The sequence below is a fragment of the Penaeus vannamei genome, chromosome 41, assembly GCF_042767895.1.
Source record: "Penaeus vannamei isolate JL-2024 chromosome 41, ASM4276789v1, whole genome shotgun sequence".
NCBI classification, from domain to species: Eukaryota; Metazoa; Arthropoda; class Malacostraca; order Decapoda; family Penaeidae; genus Penaeus; species Penaeus vannamei.
The window spans coordinates 19,483,719-19,507,091 of record NC_091589.1 but is presented as its reverse complement, the minus strand read 5'-3'; the positions used below and the strand labels follow the sequence as shown (position 1 = coordinate 19,507,091).

General features: G+C 28.2%; 1 protein-coding gene across 1 annotated transcript in view; it reads right to left on the bottom strand.

Moving 5' to 3' along the window:
* The window catches only part of LOC138860523 (uncharacterized), a 34,650-nt gene extending 13,997 nt beyond the window's left edge, over positions 1-20,653 (bottom strand). The window contains exons 1-8 of the mRNA XM_070118113.1: positions 20,236-20,653; positions 20,069-20,137; positions 19,909-19,918; positions 19,419-19,682; positions 18,165-18,398; positions 17,498-17,630; positions 16,969-17,241; positions 16,453-16,583 (exon numbers count right to left, since the gene is read on the bottom strand). Of these exons, the coding sequence (XP_069974214.1) occupies positions 16,453-16,583; positions 16,969-17,241; positions 17,498-17,630; positions 18,165-18,398; positions 19,419-19,682; positions 19,909-19,918; positions 20,069-20,137; positions 20,236-20,653 (1,532 nt within the window). The remainder of the gene's footprint in view (positions 1-16,452; positions 16,584-16,968; positions 17,242-17,497; positions 17,631-18,164; positions 18,399-19,418; positions 19,683-19,908; positions 19,919-20,068; positions 20,138-20,235) is intronic.
* Positions 20,654-23,373: the final 2,720 nt, after the last annotated feature.

Here is a 23,373-nt window from a genome sequence, read left to right as displayed (position 1 = left end):
TCCCAAAAATCGAAACACTGGCGAAATCTTGCTAAATACAGCCTTCTGAGAGATGAAACGAAAACCCCCCTTTTTCCAGTTTAAATGACGATCATGATGATTTTAGAAATAATTCTGCTAATTAGGATGATTTTGATTATAACCCCATCAATAATGACATTAATGACGATAATAATGATAATTATGAGTGTAATTAAGACAATAATTGTGATAATAATTATATAATGATAATTATAATGATGATTTGCGTAATAATTGCAATAAAAGCTATAATCAACAATATTCTCATGATTTTCCTACTAATAACACTAATAATAACGACAATGATAACAGATATAATAATAAAAGTAATTATAACATGGGTATTATTGTTATTATAATCATTATTATTGTTTTTATTATTTCTAGAATTATCATTATTGTCATTGTCATTATTAAAATAATTATAATGATGGAAATGACATTATTAATTAAGATAATGATTATTATACTGACTATATTAAGGGTAATTAGGGCGATAACGACAGTAATGATAATAATGATGATAATGACAATGATGATAATTATCATTATAAAGCCCATCTATAATGAAAAAAGGCTAAAAGTAGACAAATCCCAAAAGTCGAAAAACCGGCGAAATCTAGCGAAATACAGCCTTGTGAGAGATTAATCGAAAGCCCCCCTTTTTCAAGTTTAAATGATGATCATGATGGTTTTAGCAATAATTCTGTTAATTAGGATGATTTTGATTATGACTCCATCAATAATGACATTAATGACGATAATAATGATAATTATGAGTGTAATTAAGACAATAATTAGGATGATAATCATATAATGCTAATTATAATGATGATTTGCGTAATAATTGCAATAATAGCAATAATCAACAATATTCTCATGATTTTCCTACTAATAACACTAATAATAACGACAATGATAAGAGAAATAATAATAAAAGTAATTATTCCTCGGCTATTATTGTTATTATTATCATTATCATTATTGTTATTATTTCTAGAATTATCATTATTGTCATTATCATTATCAAAATCTTTACAATGATAAAAATGACATTAATAATTAAGATAATTATTATCATAATGACTATATTAATGGAAATTAGGGCAATAATGATAGCACTGATAATAATGATGATAATGACAATAATGATAATCATCATTATAAAGCCCATCTATAATGAGAAAAAGACTAAAAGTAGAAAAATCCCAAAAGTAGAAAAACCGATTTGCGTAATAATTGCAATAATAGCAAGAGTCATCAATATTCTAATGATTTTCCTACTAATAACATTAATAATAACGACAATGATAACAGAAATAATAATAAAAGTAATTATAACACGGGTATTATTGTTATTATGATCATTATTATCATTGTTATTATTTCTAGAATGTTCATTATTGTCATTATCATTATTAAAATCATTATGATGATGAAAATGACATTAATAATTAAGATAATGATTATTATAATGAGTATATTAAGGGTAATTAGGGCGATAATGACAGTAATGATGATAATGATGACAATAATGATGATAATTATCATTATAAAGCCCATCTATAATGAGAAAAAGGCTAAAAGTAGAAAAATCCCAAAGTCGAAAAACCGGCGAAATCTAGCGAAATAAAGCCTTGTCAGAGATGAGTCGAAAACCCCCTTTTTTCCAGTTAGAATGATGATTATGATGATTTTAGCAATAATTCTGCTAATTAGGATGATTTTGATGATAACCCCATCAATAATGTCGATAATAATTATATTGTAATAATAATTATGAGAGTAATTAAGACAATAATTATGATAACAATTATACAATGATAATTATAATGATTATTTGCGTAAAAACTGCAATAATAGCAATAATCAACAATATTCTAATGATTTTCCTACTAACAACACTAATAATAACGACAATGATTACAAATAATAATAAATAATTATAACACGGCTATTATGGTTATCATAATCATTATTATTATTGTTATCATTTCTAGAATTATCATTATTGTCGTCCTCATTATTGAAATCATTATAATGATGAAAATGACATTAATAATTAAGATAATGATTAATATAATGACTATATTAAAGGTAATTAGGGCGATAAAGACAGTAATGATAATAATGATGATGAGAATGAAAATAATGATAATTATCATTATAAAGCCCATCTATAATGAGAAAAAGGCTAAAAGTAGAAAAATCCCAAAAGTGGAAAAACCGGCGAAATCTAGCGAAATACAGCCTTCTGAGGAAAACCCCCCTTTTTCCAATTTAAATGATGATTATGATGATTTTCGCAATAATTCTGCTAATTAGGATGATTTTGATGATACCCCACATATAAGGTCGATAATAATGATAGTTATGAGAGTAATTAGGACAATAATTATGATAATAATTATACAATTATTAGTATAATGAAGATTTTCGTAATAATTGCAATAATAATGTTAATCAACAATATTCTAATGATTTTCCTACTAATAACACTAATAATAACGACAATGATAACAGAAATAATAATACAAGTAATTATAACACGTCTATTATTCTTATTTTAATAATTATTATTGTTATTATTATTTCTAGAATTATCATTATTGCCATTATCATTATTAAAATCATTATAATGATGAAAATGACATTAATAATTCAGATAATGATTATTATAATGACTATATTAAGTGTAATTAGGGCGATAATGACAGTAATGATAATAATGATGATGATAACGACAATAATGATGATAATTATCATCATAAAGCCCATCTATAATGAGAAAAAGGCTTAAATTAGAAAAATCCCAAAAGTCGAAAAACCCGAGAAATACAGTGAAATACAGCCTTGTGAGAGATGAGTCGAAAACCCCCTTTTTCCAGTTTAAATGATGATTATGATGATTTTAGCAATAATTCCGTTAATTAGGATGATTTTGATGATAACCCCATCAATAATGACGATAATAATGATAATCATGATAATTATGAGAGTGATTTGAACAAAAATTATGATGATAATTATACAATGATACTTATAATGATGATTTGCGTAATAATTGCAATAATAGCAATAATCAACAATATTCCAATGATTTTCCTAATAATAACACTAATAATAACGACAATGATAACAGAAACAATAATAAAAGTAATTATAACACGGCTATTAAGGGTAATTAGGGCGATAATGACAGTAATGATAATAATGATGATGATAATGACAATAATAATGATAATTATCATTGTAAAGCCTATCTATAGTGAGAAAAAGGATAAACGTAGAAAAATCCCATAAGTCGAAAAACCGGCGAAATCTAGCGAAATACAGCCTTCTGAGAGATGAGATGAAAACACCCCTTTCTCGACTTTAAATGATAATTATGATGATTTTAGCAATAATTCTGCTAATTAGGATGATTTTGATGATAACCCCATCAATAATGACATTAATGACGATAATAATGATAATTATGAGAGTAATTAGGACAATAATTTTGATAATAATTATACAAGGATAATTATAATGATGATTTGCGTAATAATTGCAAAAATAGCAATAATCAACAATATTCTCATCATTTTCCTAATAATAACACTAATAACGACAATGATAACAGAAATAATAATAAAAGTAATTATAACACGGCTATTATTGTTATTATAATCATTATTATTATTGTTTTTATTTCTAGAATTTTCATTATTGGCATTATCATTATTAAAATCATTATAATGATGTTAATGACATTAATAATTAAGATAATGATTATTCTAATGAGTGTATTAAGGGTAATTAGGGCGACAATGACAGTAATGATAATAATGATGATAATGACAATAATGATGATAATTGTCATTATACAACCATCGATAATGAGAAAAAGCCTAAAAGTAGAAAAATCACAAAAGTCGAAAAACCGGTTAAATCTAGGGAAATACAGCCTTCTGAGAGATGAGTCGAAGCCCCCCCTCTTCCAGTTTAAATGATGATTATGATGATTTTAACAATAATTCTGCTAATTAGGATGATTTTGATGATAACCACATCAATAATGACGATAATAATGACAATTATGAAAGTAATTAGGACAAAAATTATGATAATAATCATACAATGATAATTATAATGATCATTTGCGTAATTATTGCAATAATATCAGTATTCAACAATATTCTAATGATTTTCCTACTAATAACACTAATAATAACGACAATGATAACATAAATAATATTATTTCTAGAATTATCATTATTGTCATTATCATTATCAAAATCATTATAAAGATGAAAATGACATTAATAATTAAGATAATGATTATTATAATGACTATATTAAGGGTAATTAGGGCGATAATGACAGTAATGATAATAATTATGATGATAATGACAATAATGATGATAATTATCATTATTGCCATTATCATTATTAAAATCATTATAATAATGAAAATGACATTAATAATTAAGATAATGATTATTATAATGACTATATTAAGGGTAATTAGGGCAATAATCACAGTAATGATAATAATGATGATGATAATGACAATAATGATGATAATTATCATTATAAAGCCCATCTATAATGAGAAAAAGGCTAAAAGTAGAAAAATCCCAAAAGTCGAACCGGCGAAATCTAGCGAAATACAGCCTTTTGAGAGATGTGTCGAAAAAAACCCTTTTTCCAGTTTAAATGATGATTATGATGATTTTAGCAATAATTCTGCTAATTAGGATGATTTTGATAACCCCATCGATAATGACAATAACAATAATAATGATAATTATGAGAGTAAGTAGGATAATAATTATGATTTTAATTAGTACAATAATTATGATAGTAATTATACAATAATTTTTATAATAATGATTTGCGTAATAATTGCAATAAGAGCAATAATCCACAATATTCTAATGATTTTCCTACTAATAACACGAATGATAACGACAATGATAACATAGAGAGAGAGAGAGAGAGACGAAGAGAAAGAGACAGAGATAGAGAGATCTGTATACGTCTCCCCCCCTCTCTCTCTCTCTCTTTCTCTCTCTCTCTCTCTCTCGCTCTCACTTTCGCTCTCTCGCTCTCACTCTCGCTCTCTCGCTCTCGCTCTCTCGCTCTCTCGCTCTCTCGCTCTCTCGCTCTTTCTCTCTCTCTTCCTCTCTCCCTCCCTTTCTCTCTCTCTGCCTCTCTCTCTCCCTCCCAGAAGTCGAAAAAACGCCGAAATCGAGCGATATATAGCCTTTTGAGAGAATGGTCGACAAACCCAATTTTTCGAGATTAAGGGATAATTAGGATGATTTCTGCAATGATTCTTCTAATTATGATGATTTTTGTAATGATTCTTCTAATTATGAATATTTTGATGACAATCCCATTGATAATGACAATGATAATGACATTTTTTATGATAATCATGAAATTAATTATGATAATTATGATATTATGATAATTATGACATTAATTATGATAATTATGACATTAATTATGATAAATATGACAATAATTATGATAATTATGAAATAAATTAAGATAATCATAATATAATTATAATTATAATAATTTGCGTAATTAATGCAATAATAAGAATAATCGACAATATTCTAATGACTTTCATGACAATAATAATAATAATAATAACGATAATGATAATAAAAATAATCATTGAAATAATCATAATATTGTTATTGTAATTGTTATTATTGTTGTTATTATTTCTAAAATTATCATTATTGTTATCATTATAAAAATAGTTATAATGAGGGAAATGACGTCGATAATGAAGATGATAACTATTAAAAGGATTATATCAAGGGTAATTATGGCGATAATTGCTATAATGATGATAATGATGACATTAATGATAATAATGATGATAATCATTATAAAGCCCATCCATAATGAAAGAAGGCTATAAGTATAAAAATCCCATAAGTCGAAAAAAACGCCGAAATCTAGTGATATATAGCCTTTTGAGAGAATGGTCGACAAACCACCTTTTTTGAGTTTAAGGGATAATTATGATGATTTCTTCAATGATTCTGCTAATTGTGATGATTTTGATGACAATCCCATTAATAATGACAATAATAATGATATTAATTATGATAATTATGACATTAAATATGATAATTATGACATTAATTATGATAATTATGACATTAATTATGATAATTATGACATTGATTATGATTATTATGACATTAATTATGATAATTATGACATTAATTAAGATAATTATAATGTAATGATAATTATAATGATAATTTGCGTAACTAATGCAATAATAGCAATAATCGACAATATTCTATTGATTTTCATGACAATAACAATAGTAATAACGATAATGATAATAAAAATAATCATTGAAATAATCATAATATCGCTATTATTGTTATTAAAATTGTTATTATTGTTGTTACTATTTCTAAAATTATCCTTGTTGTTATTATCATTATAAAAAATAGTTATAATGAGGGAAATGACATCAATAATTAAGATAATAACTATCATAATGATTATATTAAGGGTAATTATGGCGATAATTACTATAATAATAATGATGACATTAATAATAATGATGATTATCATTACAAAGCCCATTCATAATGAAAGAAAGGCTAAAAGTATAAAAATTCCAAATGTCGTAAAAACGCCGAAATCTAGCGATATATAGACTTTTGAGAGAATGGTCGACAAACCCCATTTTTCGAGTTTAAGGGATAATTATGATGATTTCTTCAATGATTCTGCTAATTATGATGATTTTGATGACAATCCAATAAATAGTGACAATAATAATGAGATTAATTATGATAATTATGACTAATTTTGATAATTTTGACATTAATATAATTCTAATATAATGATAATTATAATTACAATTTACGTACTTAATGTAATAATAGCAATAATCGACAATATTCTAATGATTTTCATGACAATAACAATAATAATAACGATAACGATAATAGAAATAATCATTGAAATAATCATAATATCGCTATCATTGTTATTATAATTGTTATTATTGTTGTTATTATTTCTAGAATTATCATTATTGTTATTATCATTATAGAAATAGTTATAATGAGGGAAATGACATCAATAATTAAGATAATAACTATTATAATGATTAAAATGATTTTGCTAATTATGATGATTTTGATGACAATCCCATAAATAATGACAATAATAATGACATTAATTATGATAATTATGACATTAATTAAGATAATTATAATATAATTATAATTATAATGATAATTTGCGTAATTAATGCAATAATAGCAATAATCGACAATATTTTAATTATTTTCATGACAATAACAATAATAATAACAATAATGATAATAAAAATAATCATAATATCGATATTATTTTTATTATAATTATTATTGTTATTATTATTTCTAGAATTATCATTGTTGTTATTATCATTATAAAAATAGTTATAATGAGGGAAATGACATCAATAATTAAGATAATAACTATTATAATGATTATATTAAGGGTAATTATGGCGATAATTACTATAATGATGATAATGATGACATTAATGATAATAATGATGATGATAATCATTACAAAGCCCCTCCATAATGGAAAAAAGGCTAAAAGTATAGAAATCCCAAAAATCGAAAAAAACGCCGAAATCTAGCGATATATAGCCTTTTCAGAGAATGGTCGACAAACCCCCTTTTTCGAGTTTAAAGGATAATTATGATGATTTCTGCAATGATTCTGCTAATTATGATGATTTTGATGACAATCCCATTAATAATGACAACAATAAGGACATTAATTATGATAATTATGACATTAACTATGATAATTATGACATTAATTATGATAATTATGACACTAATTATGATAATTATGACACTAATGAAGATAATTATAATGTAATGATAATTATAATAATAATTTGCGTAATCAATGCAATAATAGTAATAATCGACAATATTCTAATAATTTTCATGACAATAACAATAATAATAACGATAATGATAATAAAAATAATCATTGAAATAATCATAATATCGCTATTATTGTTATTAAAATTGTTATTATTGTTGTTACTATTTCTAAAATTATCATTATTGTTATTATCATTATAAAAAGTTATAATGAGGGATTTGACATCAATAATTAAGATAATAACTATTATAATGATTATATTAAGGGTAATTATGGCGATAATTACTATAATGATGATAATGATGACATTAATGATAATAATAATGATGATAATCATTGTAAAGCCCATCCATAATGAAAAAAGGCTAAAAGTATAAAAATCCCAAAGTCGAAAAAACGCCGAAATCTAGCGATATATAGCCTTTTCAGAGAATGGTCGCCAAACCCCCTTTTTCGAGTTTAAGGGATAATTATGATGATTTCTGCAATGATTCTGCTAATCATGATGATTTTTATGACAATCCCATTAATAATGACATTAATAATGACATTAATTATGATAATTATGACATTAACTATGATAATTATGATATTAATTATGATAATTATGACATTAATTATGATAATTATGACTCTAATGAAGATAATTATAATGTAATGATAATTATAATAATAATTTGCGTAACTAATGCAATAAAAGTAATAATCGACAATATTCTAATAATTTTCATGACAATAACAATAATAATAACGATAATGATAATAAAAATAATCATTGAAATAATCATAATATCGCTATTATTGTTATTATAATTGTTATTATTGTTGTTACTATTTCTAAATTTATCATTATTTTTATTATCATTATAAAAATAGTTATAATGAGGGATTTGACATCAATAATTAAGATAATAACTATTATAATGATTATATTAAGGGTAATTATGGCGATAATTACTATAATGATGATAATGACATTAATGATAATAATAATGATGATAATCATTATAAAGCCCATCCATAATGAAAAAAGGCTAAAAGTATAAAAATCCCAAAAGTTGAAAAAAAAACGCCGAAATCTACCGATATATACCCTTTTGGGAGAATGGTCGACAAACCCACTTTTTCAAGTTTGAGGGATAATTATGATGATTTCTGCAATGATTCTGCTAATTATGATGATTTTGATGACAATCCCATTAATAATGACAATAATATTGACATTAATTATGATAATTATGACATTAATTATGATAATAATGACATTAATTATGATAATTATGACAATAATTATGATAATTATAATATAATGATAATTATAATGATAATTTGCATAATTTATGCAATAATAGGAATAATCGACAATATTCTAATGATTTTCATGACAATAACAATAATAATAACGATAAAGATTATAAAAATAATCATTGTAATAATCATAATATCGCTATTATTGTTATTATAATTGTTATTATTCTTGTTATTAATTCTAAAATTATCATTATTGTTATTATCATTATGAAAATAGTTATAATGAGGGAAATGAAATCAATAATTAAGATAACTATTATAATGATTATATTAAGGGTAATCATATCAATAATTACTATAGTGATGACAATGATGACATTAATGATAATAATGATGATGATAATCATTATAAAGGAAAAAAAAGGCTAAAAGTATAAAAATAATAATAATGACATTAATTATGATAATTATGACATTAATTATATAATTATGACATTAATTATCATAATTAAGACATTAATTAAGATAATTATAATATAATGATAATTCTTATGATAATTTGCATAATTAATGCAATAATACCAATGATTTTCATGAAAAAAAAATAATAACGATAATGATAATACAAATAATTATTCAAGTAATCTTAATATCGCTATTATTGTTATTATAATTGTTATTATTGTTGTTATTTCTAAAATTATCTTTATTGTTATTATCATTATAAAAATAGTTATAATGAGGGAAATGACATCATCAATTAAGATAATAATTATTATAATGATTATATTAAGGGTAATTATGGCGATAATTACTATAGTGATGAAAAAACGCCGAAATCTAGCATTTTGAGAGAATGGTCGACAAACCCCCTTTTCGAGTTTAAGGGATAATTAGGATGATTTCTGCAATGATTCTGCTAATTATGATGATTTTGATGATTATCCCATTAAAAATGACAATAATAATGACATTAATTATGATAATTATGACATTAATTATGATAATTATGACATTAATTATGATAATTATGACATTAATTATGATAATTATTACATTATGATAATTATGACATTTAATTATGATAATTATGAAATTAATTATGATAATTATGACTAATTATGATAATTATGACATTAATTATGATAATCATAATATGATAATTATAATGATAGTTTTCGTAATTAATGCAATAATAGCAATAATCGACAATATTCTAATGCTTTTCATGACAATAACAATAATAATGACGATAATGATAATATAAATAATCATTGAAATAATCATAATATCGCTAATATTGTTATTATAATTGTTATTATTGTTGTTATTATTTCTAAAATTATCATTATTGTTATTATCATTATGAAAATAGTTATAATGAGGGAAATGGCATCAATAATTAAGATAATAACTATTATAATGATTATATTAAGGGTTATTATGGCAATAATTATAATGATGATAATGATGACATTAATTATAATAATGATTGTAATCATTATAAAGCCCGTCCATAATGAAAAAAGGCTAAAAGTATAAAAATCCCAAAAGTCGAAAAAAACGCCGAAATCTAGTGATTGATTATGATAATCATGACATTAATTGTGATAATTATGACATTAATTAAGATAATTATAATATAATGATAATTATAATGATAATTTGCGTAATTAATGCAATAATAGCAATAATCGACAATATTCTATTGATTTTCATGGCAATAATAATAATAATAACGATAATAATAATAAAAATAATCATTGAAATAATCATAATATCGCTATTATTGTTATTATAATTGTTATTATTGTTGTTATTATTACTAAAATTATCATAATTGTTATGATTATAAAAATAGTTATAATGAGGTAAATGACATCAATAGTTAAGATAGTAACTATTATAATGATTATATTAAGGGTAATTATGGCGATAATTACTATAATGATGATAATAATGACATTAATGATAATAATGATGATAATCATTATAAAGCCCTTCCATAATGAAAAAGGCTAAAAGTATATAAATCCCAAAAGTCGAGAGAATGGTCGACAAACCCCCTTTTTCGAGTTTAAGGGATAATTATGATGATTTCTGCAATGATTCTGCTAATTATGATGATTTTGATGACAATCCCATTAATAATGACAATATTAATGACATTAATCATGATAATTATGACATTAATTAAGATAATTATAATAGAATGATAATTATAATGATAATTTGCGTAATTAAGGCAATAATAGCAATAATCGACAATATTCTCATTATTTTTATAACAATAACAATAATAATAACGATAATGATAATAAAAATAATCATTGAAATAATCATAATATCGCTACTATTGTTATTATAATTGTTATTATTGTTGCTATTATTTCTAAAATTATCATTATTGTTATATTCATTATAAAAATAGTTATAATGAAGGAAATGACCAATAATTAAGATAATAACTATTATAATGATTATATTAAGGGTAATTATGTCGATAATTACTATGATGATGATAATCATGACATTAATGATAATGATGATGATGATAATCATTATAAAGCCCATCCATAATGAAAAAAGGCTAAAAGTATAAAAATTCCAAATGTCGAAAAAACGAGTTGAAGGGATAATTATGATGATTTCTGCAATGATTCTGCTAATTATGATGATTTTGATGACAATCCCATTAATAATGACAATAATAATGGCGATAATTACTATAATGATGATAATAATGACATTAATGATAATAATGATGATGATAATCATTATAAAGCCCATCCATAATGAAAAAGGCTAAAAATATAAAAATCCCAAAAGTCGAAAAAAAAACGCCGAAATCTAGCGATATATAGCCTTATGAGAGAATGGTCGACAAACCCCCTTTTTCGAGTTTAAGGGATAATTATGATGATTTCTGCAATGATTCTGATAATTAGGATGATTTTGATGACAATCCCATTAATAATGACAATAATAATAACATTAATTATGATAATTATGACATTAATTAAGATAATTATAATATAATGATAATTATAATGATAATTTGCGTAATTAATGCAATAATAGCAATAATCGACAATATTCTAATGATTTTCATGACAATAACAATAATGATAACGATAATGATAATAAAAATAATCATTGAAATAATCATAATATCGCTGTAATTTTTATTATAATTGTTATTATTGTTGTTATTATTTCTAAAATTATAATTATTATCATTATAAAAATAGTTATAATGAGGGAAATGACATCAATAATTAAGATAATAACTATTATAATGATTATATTAAGGGTAATTATGGCGATAATTACTATAATGATGATAATGATGACATTAATGATAATAATGATGATAATAGTCATTATTAAGCCCATCCATAATGAAAAAAGGCTTAAAGTATAAAAATCCCTAAAGTCGAAAAAAACGCCGAAATCTAGCGATATATAGGCCTTTTGAGAGAATGGTCGAGAAACCCCCTTCTTCGAGTTTAAGGGATAATTATGATAATGATGATTATAATGATTATAATGATAATAATCATTAAAATAATGACAGTAATGATAATAATGATGATAATAATTATTATTCAGTCAATTTATAATGAAATAAAGGCCAAAAGTAATAAAATCCCAAAAGTAGAAAAAACGGCAAAATCTAGCCTTTTGAGAAAATCGTCGGAAAATCCCCTTTTTCGCTTTTTAATGGTAATTATGAGGATTTTAACTTAAATTCAGGTAATTATGAGGATTTTCATGATAATCCTTTATTATTGACAATAATGATGATAATTAGGATGATAAAGACAATAATAATGACAATAATAATGATAATGATAAAATCATAATTATAAAGATAATTTTGATAATTAATAGCAATAATTAACTCTATTCCAATAATTTGTTATAAAAATAGTTATAATGATGAAAATAGCAATAATAATTAGCATAATAATTATAACTACAATAATGATGATAATAATGATGATAATCATGATGATAATGACTCTTATGATAATAATCATTGAAATAATGACAGTAATGACAATAATGATAATAATTATTATTCAGTCGATTTATAATGAAATAAAGGCCCAAAGTAATAAAATTCCATAATTCAAAAAATTCGGCAAAATCTAGCGTATTACAGCCTGTTGAGAGAATCGTCGGAAAAAAACCTATTTCGCTTTTAAATGGTATTTATGAGTATTTTAACATGAATTCAGGTAATTAGGATGATTTTCATAATAATTCCATAATTATTGTCCTAATTACTCTCATTATTATCATTATTATCGTCATTATTGTCATTATTGATGGGGTTATCATCAAAATCATCCTCATTAGCAGAATTATTGCTAAAATCATCATGATCATTTAGACTGGAAAAACGGGGGTTTTCGACTCATTTCTCAGAAGACTGTATTTCGCTAGATTTCGCCGGTTTTAAGACTTTTGGGATTTTTCTACTTTTAACCTTTTTCTCATTATCGATGGGCTTTATAATGATAATTATCATCCCTATCATCAGCATTAATATCATTACTGTCATTATCGCCCTAATTACCCTTAATATACTCATTATAATAATCATTATCTTAATTATTAATGTCATTTTCATCATTATAAAGTTTTTAATAATGATAATGACAACAATGATAATTCTAGAAATAATAACAACGATAATAATGATTATAATAAATATAATAGCAGTATTATAATTAATTTTATTGTTATTTCTGTTATCATTGTCGTTATTATTAGTGTTATTAGTAGGAAAATCCTTAGAATATTGTTGACTATTGCTATTATTCAATTATTACGCAATTCAACATTATAATTATCATTGTATAATTATTATCATAATTATTGTCCTAATTACTCTCATGATTATCATTATTATCGTCATTATTGATGAGGTTATCATCAAAATCATCCTAATTAGCAGAATTATTGCTAAAATCATCATAATCATCATTTAAACTGGAAAAAGGGGGGTTTTCGACTCATCTCTCACAAGGCTGTATTTCGCCAGATTTCGCCAGTTTTTCGACTTTTGGGATTTTTCAATTTTTAGTCTATTTCGCATTATAGATGGGCTTTATAATGATAATTATCATCATTATTGTCATTATCATCATCATTATTATCATTACTGTCATCATCGCCCTAATTACCCTTAATATAGTCATATTACCCATTATCTTAATTATTAATATAATTTTCATCAGTATAATGATTTTAATCATGATAATGACAATAATGATAATTCTAGAAATAATAATAACAATAATAGCCGTGTTATAATTACTTTTATTATTATTTCTGTTATCATTGCCGTTCTTATTACTGTTATTAGTAGGAAAATCATTAGAATATTGTTGTTGTTATTATTGCAATTATTACGCAAATCATTATTATAATTATCAATGTATAATTTTTATCATAATTATTGTCCTATTGTCCTAATTATTCTCATAATTATCATTATTATCGTCATTATTCTCACTATTGATGGGGTTATCATCAAATTCATCCTAATCATCATAATCATCATTCAAACTGGAAAAAGGGGAGTTTCGACGCATCTCTCAAAAGGCTGTATTTCGCTAGATTTCGCTTTTTTCGACTTTTAGGATTTTTTTTAACTTTTAGCCCTTTTCTCATTATAGATGGGCTTTATAATGATAATTATCATCATTATTGTCATTATCATCATTATCTTAATTATTAATGTCATTTTCATCATTATAATGTTTTTGATAATGATAATGACAATAATGATAATTCTAGAAATAATGATAATGATAATAATACTTATAATAACAATAATAGCCATGTTAGAATTACTTTTATTATTATTTCTATTATCATTGTCGTTATTATTAGTATTATTAGTAGGAAAATCCTTAAAATATTGTTGATTATTGCTATTATTGCAATTATTACGAAAATCATCATTATAATTATCATTGTATAATTACTATCATAATCATTGTCCTAATTACTCTCATTATCATTATTATCGTCATTATTGTCCTTATTGATGGGGTTATCATCAAAATCATCCTAATTAGCAGAATTATTGCTAAAATCATCATGATCATTTAGACTGGAAAAACGGGGATTTTCGACTCATTTCTCAGAAGACTGTATTTCGCTAGATTTCGCCGGTTTTACGACTTTTGGGATTTTTCTACTTTTCTAATATAGATTGGCTTTATAATGATAATTATCATCATGATTGTCATTATCATCATTATTATCATTACTGTCATTATCGCCCTAGTTACCCTTAATATAGTCATTATAATAAGCATTATTTTAATTATTAATGTCATTTTCATCATTACAATTATTTTAATAATGGTAATGACAATAATGATACTTGTCTGATGTGATTTGACCTGATCTGACGTGATCTGATGTGATTTGACCTAATCTGACGTGATCTGATGTGATTTGACCTGATCTGACGTGATCTGATCTGACTTGTCTGATGTGACCTGACTTGTCTGATGTGACCTGACTTGTCTGATGTGATTTGACCTGATCTGACGTGATCTGATGTGACCTGACTTGTCTGATGTGATTTGACCTGATCTGACGTGATCTGATGTGATTTGACCTAATCTGATGTGATCTGATGTGATTTGACCTGATCTGACGTGATCTGATCTGACCTGACTTGATCTGACCTGTTCTGATGTGACTTGACCTGATCTGACTCGTCTGATGTGATCTGACTGATCTTATGTGACCTGACTTGTCTGATGTGATTTGACCTGATCTGACCTGACCTGACTCGTCTGATGTGATTTGACCTGATCTGACTCGTCTGATGTGATTTGACCTGATCTGACTCGTCTGATGTGATCTGTTGTGATGTGATCTGACTGATCTGATGTGACCTGACTTGTCTGATGTGATTTGACCTGATCTGACCTAACCTGACTCGTCTGATGTGATTTGACCTGATCTGACTCGTCTGATGTGATTTGACCTGATCTGACTCGTCTGATGTGATTTGACCTGATCTGACGTGATCTTATGTGATTTGACCTGATCTGATGTGACCTGACTTGTCTGATGTGATTTGACGTGATCTGATGTGATTTGACCTGATCTAATGTGATCTGATCTGACTTGTCTGAAGTGACCTGACTTGATCTGACCTGTTCTGATGTGGCCTGACTCGTCTGATGTGATCTGACTGATCTGATGTGACCTGACTTGTCTGATGTGATTTGACCTGATCTGACCTGATCTGATGTGACCTGACTTGTATGATGTGAATTGACCTTATCTGACTTGTCTGATGTGATTTGACCTGATCTGACCTGATCTGATGTGACCTGTCTTGTCTGATGTGATTTGACCTGATCTGACGTGATCTGATGTGATTTGACCTGATCTGACCTGATCTGACGTGATCTGATCTGACTTGTCTGATGTGACCTGACTCGTCTGATGTGATTTGACCTGATCTGACTCGTCTGATATGATCTGATGTGATGTGATCTGACTGATCTGATGTGACCTGACTTGTCTGATGTGATTTGACCTGATCTGACCTGACCTGACTCGTCTGATGTGATTTGACCTGAACTGACTCGTCTGATGTGATTTGACCTGATCTGACTCGTCTGATGTGATTTGACCTGATCTGACTCGTCTGATGTGATTTGACCTGATCTTACCTGATCTGATGTGACCTGACTTGTCTGATGTGATTTGACCTGATCTGACGTGATCTGATGTGATTTGACCTGATCTGACGTGATCCGATCTGACTTGTCTAATGTGACTTGACTTGATCTGACCTGTTCTGATGTGGCCTGACTCGGCTGATGTGATCTGACTGATCTGATGTGACCTGACTTGTCTGATGTGATTTGACCTGATCTGACCTGATCTAATGGGACCTGGCTTGTATGATGTGAATTGACCTAATCTGATCTTATGTGATTTGACCTGATCTGACGTGATCTGATCTGACTTGTCTGATGTGACCTGACTTGTCTGATGTGACCTGACTCGTCTGATGTGATCTGACCTGATCTGATTGATCTGACCTGATCTGATGTGATTTGACCTGATCTGACGTGATCTGATGTAATTTGACCTTATCTGACGTGATCTGATGTGATTTGACCTGATCTGACGTGATCTGATGTAATTTGACCTGATCTGACGTGATCTGATGTGATTTGACCTGATCTGACGTGATCTGATCTGACTTGTCTGATGTGACCTGACTCGTCTGATGTGATTTGACCTGATCTGATGTGATTTGACCTGATCTGATGTGACGTGATCTGATGTGATTTGACCTGGTCTGACGTGATTTGATCTGACTTGTCTGATGTGATTTGACCTGATCTGACCTGATCTGATGTGACCTGACTTGTCTGATGTGATTTGACCTGATCTGACGTGATCTGATGTGATTTGACCTGATCTGACCTGATCTGACGTGATCTGATCTGACTTGTCTGATGTGACCTGACTCGTCTGATGTGATTTGACCTGATCTGACTCGTCTGATGTGATTTGACCTGATCTGACCTGATCTGATGTGACCTGACTTGTCTGATGTGATTTGACCTGATCTGACGTGATCTGATGTGATTTGACCTGATCTGACGTGATCTGATGTGATTTGACCTGATCTGATGTGATCTGATCTGACTTGTCTGATGTGATCTGATCTGACTTGTCTGATGTGACCTGATGTGATGTGATCTGACTGATCTGATGTGACCTGACTTGTCTGATGTGATTTGACCTGATCTGACCTGACCTGACTCGTCTGATGTGATTTGACCTGAACTGACTCGTCTGATGTGATTTGACCTGATCTGACTCGTCTGATGTGATTTGACCTGATCTGACGTGATCTTATGTGATTTGACCTGATCTGACCTGATCTGATGTGACCTGACTTGTCTGATGTGATTTGACCTGATCTGACGTGATCTGATGTGATTTGACCTGATCTGACGTGATCCGATCTGACTTGTCTAATGTGACCTGACTTGATCTGACCTGTTCTGATGTGGCCTGACTTGTCTGATGTGATCTGACTGATCTGATGTGACCTGACTTGTCTGATGTGATTTGACCTGATCTGACCTGATCTGATGGGACCTGGCTTGTATGATGTGAATTGACCTAATCTGACGTGATCTTATGTGATTTGACCTGATCTGACGTGATCTGATCTGACTTGTCTGATGTGACCTGACTTGTCTGATGTGATTTGACCTGATCTGACCTGACCTGACTCGTCTGATGTGATTTGACCTGATCTGACGTGATCTGATGTGATTTGACCTGATCTGACGTGATCTGATGTGATTTGACCTGATCTGACGTGATCTGATGTGATTTGACCTGATCTGACGTGATCTGATGTGATTTGACCTGATCTGACGTGATCTGATCTGACTTGTCTGATGTGACCTGACTCGTCTGATGTGATCTGACCTGATCTGATGTGATTTGACCTGATCTGATGTGACGTGATCTGATGTGATTTGACCTGATCTGACGTGATTTGATCTGACTTGTCTGATGTGATTTGACCTGATCTGACCTGATCTGATGTGACCTGACTTGTCTGATGTGATTTGACCTGATCTGACGTGATCTGATGTGATTTGACCTGATCTGACCTGATCTGACGTGATCTGATCTGACTTGTCTGATGTGACCTGACTCGTCTGATGTGATTTGACCTGATCTGACTCGTCTGATATGATCTGATGTGATGTGATCTGACTGATCTGATGTGACCTGATTTGTGTGATGTGATTTGACCTGATCTGACCTGACCTGACTCGTCTGATGTGATTTGACCTGAACTGACTCGTCTGATGTGATTTGACCTGATCTGACTCGTCTGATGTGATTTGACCTGATCTGACGTGATCTTATGTGATTTGACCTGATCTGACCTGATCTGATGTGACCTGACTTGTCTGATGTGATTTGACCTGATCTGACGTGATCTGATGTGATTTGACCTGATCTGACGTGATCCGATCTGACTTGTCTGATGTGACCTGACTTGATCTGACCTGTTCTGATGTGGCCTGACTCGTCTGATGTGATCTGACTGATCTGATGTGACCTGACTTGTCTGATGTGATTTGACCTGATCTGACCTGATCTGATGTGATTTGACCTGATCTGACGTGATCTGATGTGATTTGACCTGATCTGATGTGATCTGATCTGACTTGTCTGATGTGACCTGACTTGATCTGACCTGCTCTGATATGGACTGACTCGTCTGATGTGATGTGACCTGACTTGTATGATGTGAATTGACCTGATCTGACGTGATCTGATGTGATTTGACCTGATCTGACGTGATTTGATCTGACTTGTCTGATGTGACCTGACTCGTCTGATGTGATCTGACCTGATCTGATTGATCTGACCTGATCTGACGTGATCTGATGTGATTTAACCTGACTTTACGTGATCTGATGTGATTTGACCTGATCTGACGTGATCTGATGTGACCTGACTCGTCTGATTAGACTTCGGCTTCCAATTCGTTCATAGACCATATTAGCCAAACAAAATAACCCTGAAGAACATAACCCATGCCCGATTATTACTACAACTGCTCCATTTACTCCTCATCATCCAAATACTACTAATCCAGATAATACTAACCCTATATGAGCTATAGAAGAATAAGCAATTAAAGCTTTTATATCGACTTGTCGTAAACACATCAAACTTACCACTACTCCTCCTACTAATCTAATTCTTACCCACAATCAAGATAAGTTTTTATTAGCTTCCCCGAATAAAGGTAATACCCGAATCAAACCATAACCCCCTAATTTAAGTAAAACACCAGCTAGAATCATTGATCCTGCAACAGGTGCTTCTACATGTGCTTTTGGTAATCACAGATGTACTAAAAATATAGGTAACTTTACAATGAAAGCAAATACTGTTACTACATATCAAATATTTCTGTCTGGTTTTGGTCACTTTCATTTCTTTGTTCTGGTTCTCTTACTTCATTATTTCGTTCCTCTGCGGGGGATTCTAGGTCTTCTGGGGGGGAGTTTATGCCTATGTTTCTCATACATTTCATGACCATTTTTCTTTCTTCTTGTGTCATTTTCATGTTTGTTTTCTCATTGATGTATTGCATGAGTGGAGTCCCTTCTTGTAGTAAGTAGAATTTGCTCTCTGGGGGTTGTAATTTGTCAATCTTTTTGGCCGCAAGTTTACCTCTGGTGTAGGCATCATGGCAAATTCTTCTGTAGGAGTGGGGGTATTTCTGTTTCAGGCACTTCTTTTCTTTTATTATTTTTCTCCTCACTTCTACTGTGCTAGCTCTGATTGCTGCTGCCATTAGGCCTTGCCATCTTCTTGCTGCCCCTTGCAAGATCAACTCTCCCATCTCAATTACCCACACAGGTGGGTAATTGACATCAATAATTAAGATAATAACTATTATAATGATTATATTAACGGTAATTATGGCGATAATTACTATAATGATGATAATGATGATATTAATGATAACAATGATGATGGTATTAATGATAACAATGATGATGGTATTAATGATAACAATGATGATGATAATCATTATAAAGCCAATCCATAATGAAAAAAGGCTAAAAGTATAAAAATCCCAGAAGTCAAAAAAACGCCGAAATCTAGCGTTATATAGCCTTTTGAGAGAATGGTCGACAAACCCAATTTTCGAGATTAAGGGATAATTATGATGATTTCTGCAGTGATTCTTCTAATTATGATGATTTTTGCAATGATTCTTCTAATTATGATGATTTTGATGACAATCCCATTGATAATGACAATGATAATGACATTATTTATGATAATCATGAAATTAATTATGATAATTATGATATTGATTATGATAATTATGACATTAATTATGATAATTATGACATTAATTATGATAAATATGACATTAATTATGATAATTATGAAATTAATTAAGATAATTATAATATATTTATAATTATAATGATAATTTGCGTAATTAATGCAATAATAGCAATAACCGACAATATTCTAATGACTTTCATGACAATAAGAATAATAATAACGATAATGATAATAAAAATAATCATTGAAATAATCATAATACTGTTATTGTAATTGTTATTATTGTTGTTATTATTTCTAAAATTATCATTATTGTTATCATTATAAAAATAGTTATAATGAGGGAAATGACATCGATAATGAAGATGATAACTATTAAAAGGATTATATCAAGGGTAATTATGGCGATAATTACTATAATGATGATAATGATGACATTAATGATAATAATGATGATAATCATTATAAAGCCCATCCATAATGAAAAAAGGCTATAAGTATAAAAATCCCATAAGTCGAAAAAAAACGCCGAAATCTAGTGATATATAGCCTTTTGAGAGAATGGTCGACAAACCACCTTTTTTGAGTTTAAGGGATAATTATGATGATTTCTGCAATGATTCTGCTAATTATGATGAATTTGATGACAATCCCATTAATAATGACAATAATAGCAATATATAGCATTTTAAGAGAATGGTCGACAAACCTCCTTTTTTCGAGTTTAAGGGATAATTATGATAATTTCTGCAATGATTCTGCTAATTAGGATGATTTTGATGACAATCCCATTAATAATGTCATTAATAATAACATTATGATAATTATGACATTAATTGTGATAATTATGACATCAATTAAGATAATTATAATATAATGATAATTATAATTATAATTTGCGTAATTAATGCAATAATAGCAATAATCGACAATATTCTAATGATTTTCATGACAATAACAAGAATAATAACGATAATGATAATAAATATAATCATTGAAATAATCATATCGTTATTATTGTTATTTTAATTGTTATTATTGTTATTATTTCTAAAATTATCAATATTATTATTATCATTATAAAAACAGTTATAATTAATGCAATAATCTCCATTCTTCTTTATTTATTTAGATATTGTATTATTCTTTATTTTTAGTTATTCTGTTGATATCCTGTCTTGCCTTTTCCTTAGGATTTCTTTAATTATAACATATTTCCAGTATTGACCGATCTCCGCGATCAGCTGTTATTTTATGTTTTAATTCGTCTGTTATTCTCGTTTATTATTCTTTGCCTCTGCATGTTCACATTTATCTATTATCCATTATATTTTGTTTATTTATTAGTCCATGTAATGGTAACATTATTTCCTTTATATTTTAGTTATTTCTTTCGTATTTTTAGCTTTTATCGGTGTCCGCGATTTGCTGTCATTTTATATTGTTTATTACTCTTTATATCTGCATTTTTTCCATTATCTTTTGTTTGCATCTCAATTGTAGGCTCTTTATCTTTCTATTGCCATCATTAATTAGGCTCTTGAGCGGTCAGGGGATTTTTACTGCCGTGAGTCGATCTGCTAAAGAAATGCTTTTTTCTATGTCTATTATTTTAAATGTTATTACATTCTTCCGTAAATCTTGGTCATTTAGTTTCTTGTAAATTACCAATATTTGTTTATCATTTTGCATTTTTGTTTGTTTGTTTATTTGTTTATAACTTATCCATTATTACTTTGTTTTTTCATTTTATTATTTTCATTACATTTCTTTTTTGTTTGTCATTTCTTTGTTAAATATTTGTTGTAAATCTGCTTCTTTATGAATGTTGGCTTTGCTTTGTTTGTATTCTATTTATTACTTCTTTCTCTTCCCTGTATTTTTTAATGTTGATTATTCCTTTGAGGTCTGGGGAATTGTGCTCTGACCAGGTGGTCCGTTATAGTTTTTCCTTTTCTCCATGCTATCATGGGGTGTGGGCCTGTGAAATGCTTTTCCCATGGGGTTCCTTCAGCATTTTCTGAGACCCATTCCCATATTTCCTTTAAGGAATGGTTTAGTACTCTTTCTAGGCACGGGGAATATAGCATGGGAAAAATCAGGTGGTATTGTCCTGGTCTCTCTTTTCTTTCCAAGAGTGTCTCTCTGTTTACCTCTTTTAATCTATTCAGAGCTGATCCTAGTGTTCTTTTGCAATATCCTCTTTTTGTAAAGAAGCCCACCATGTCTTTCAATGCTTCCTCTAGTTTGTGCGGCTCACTT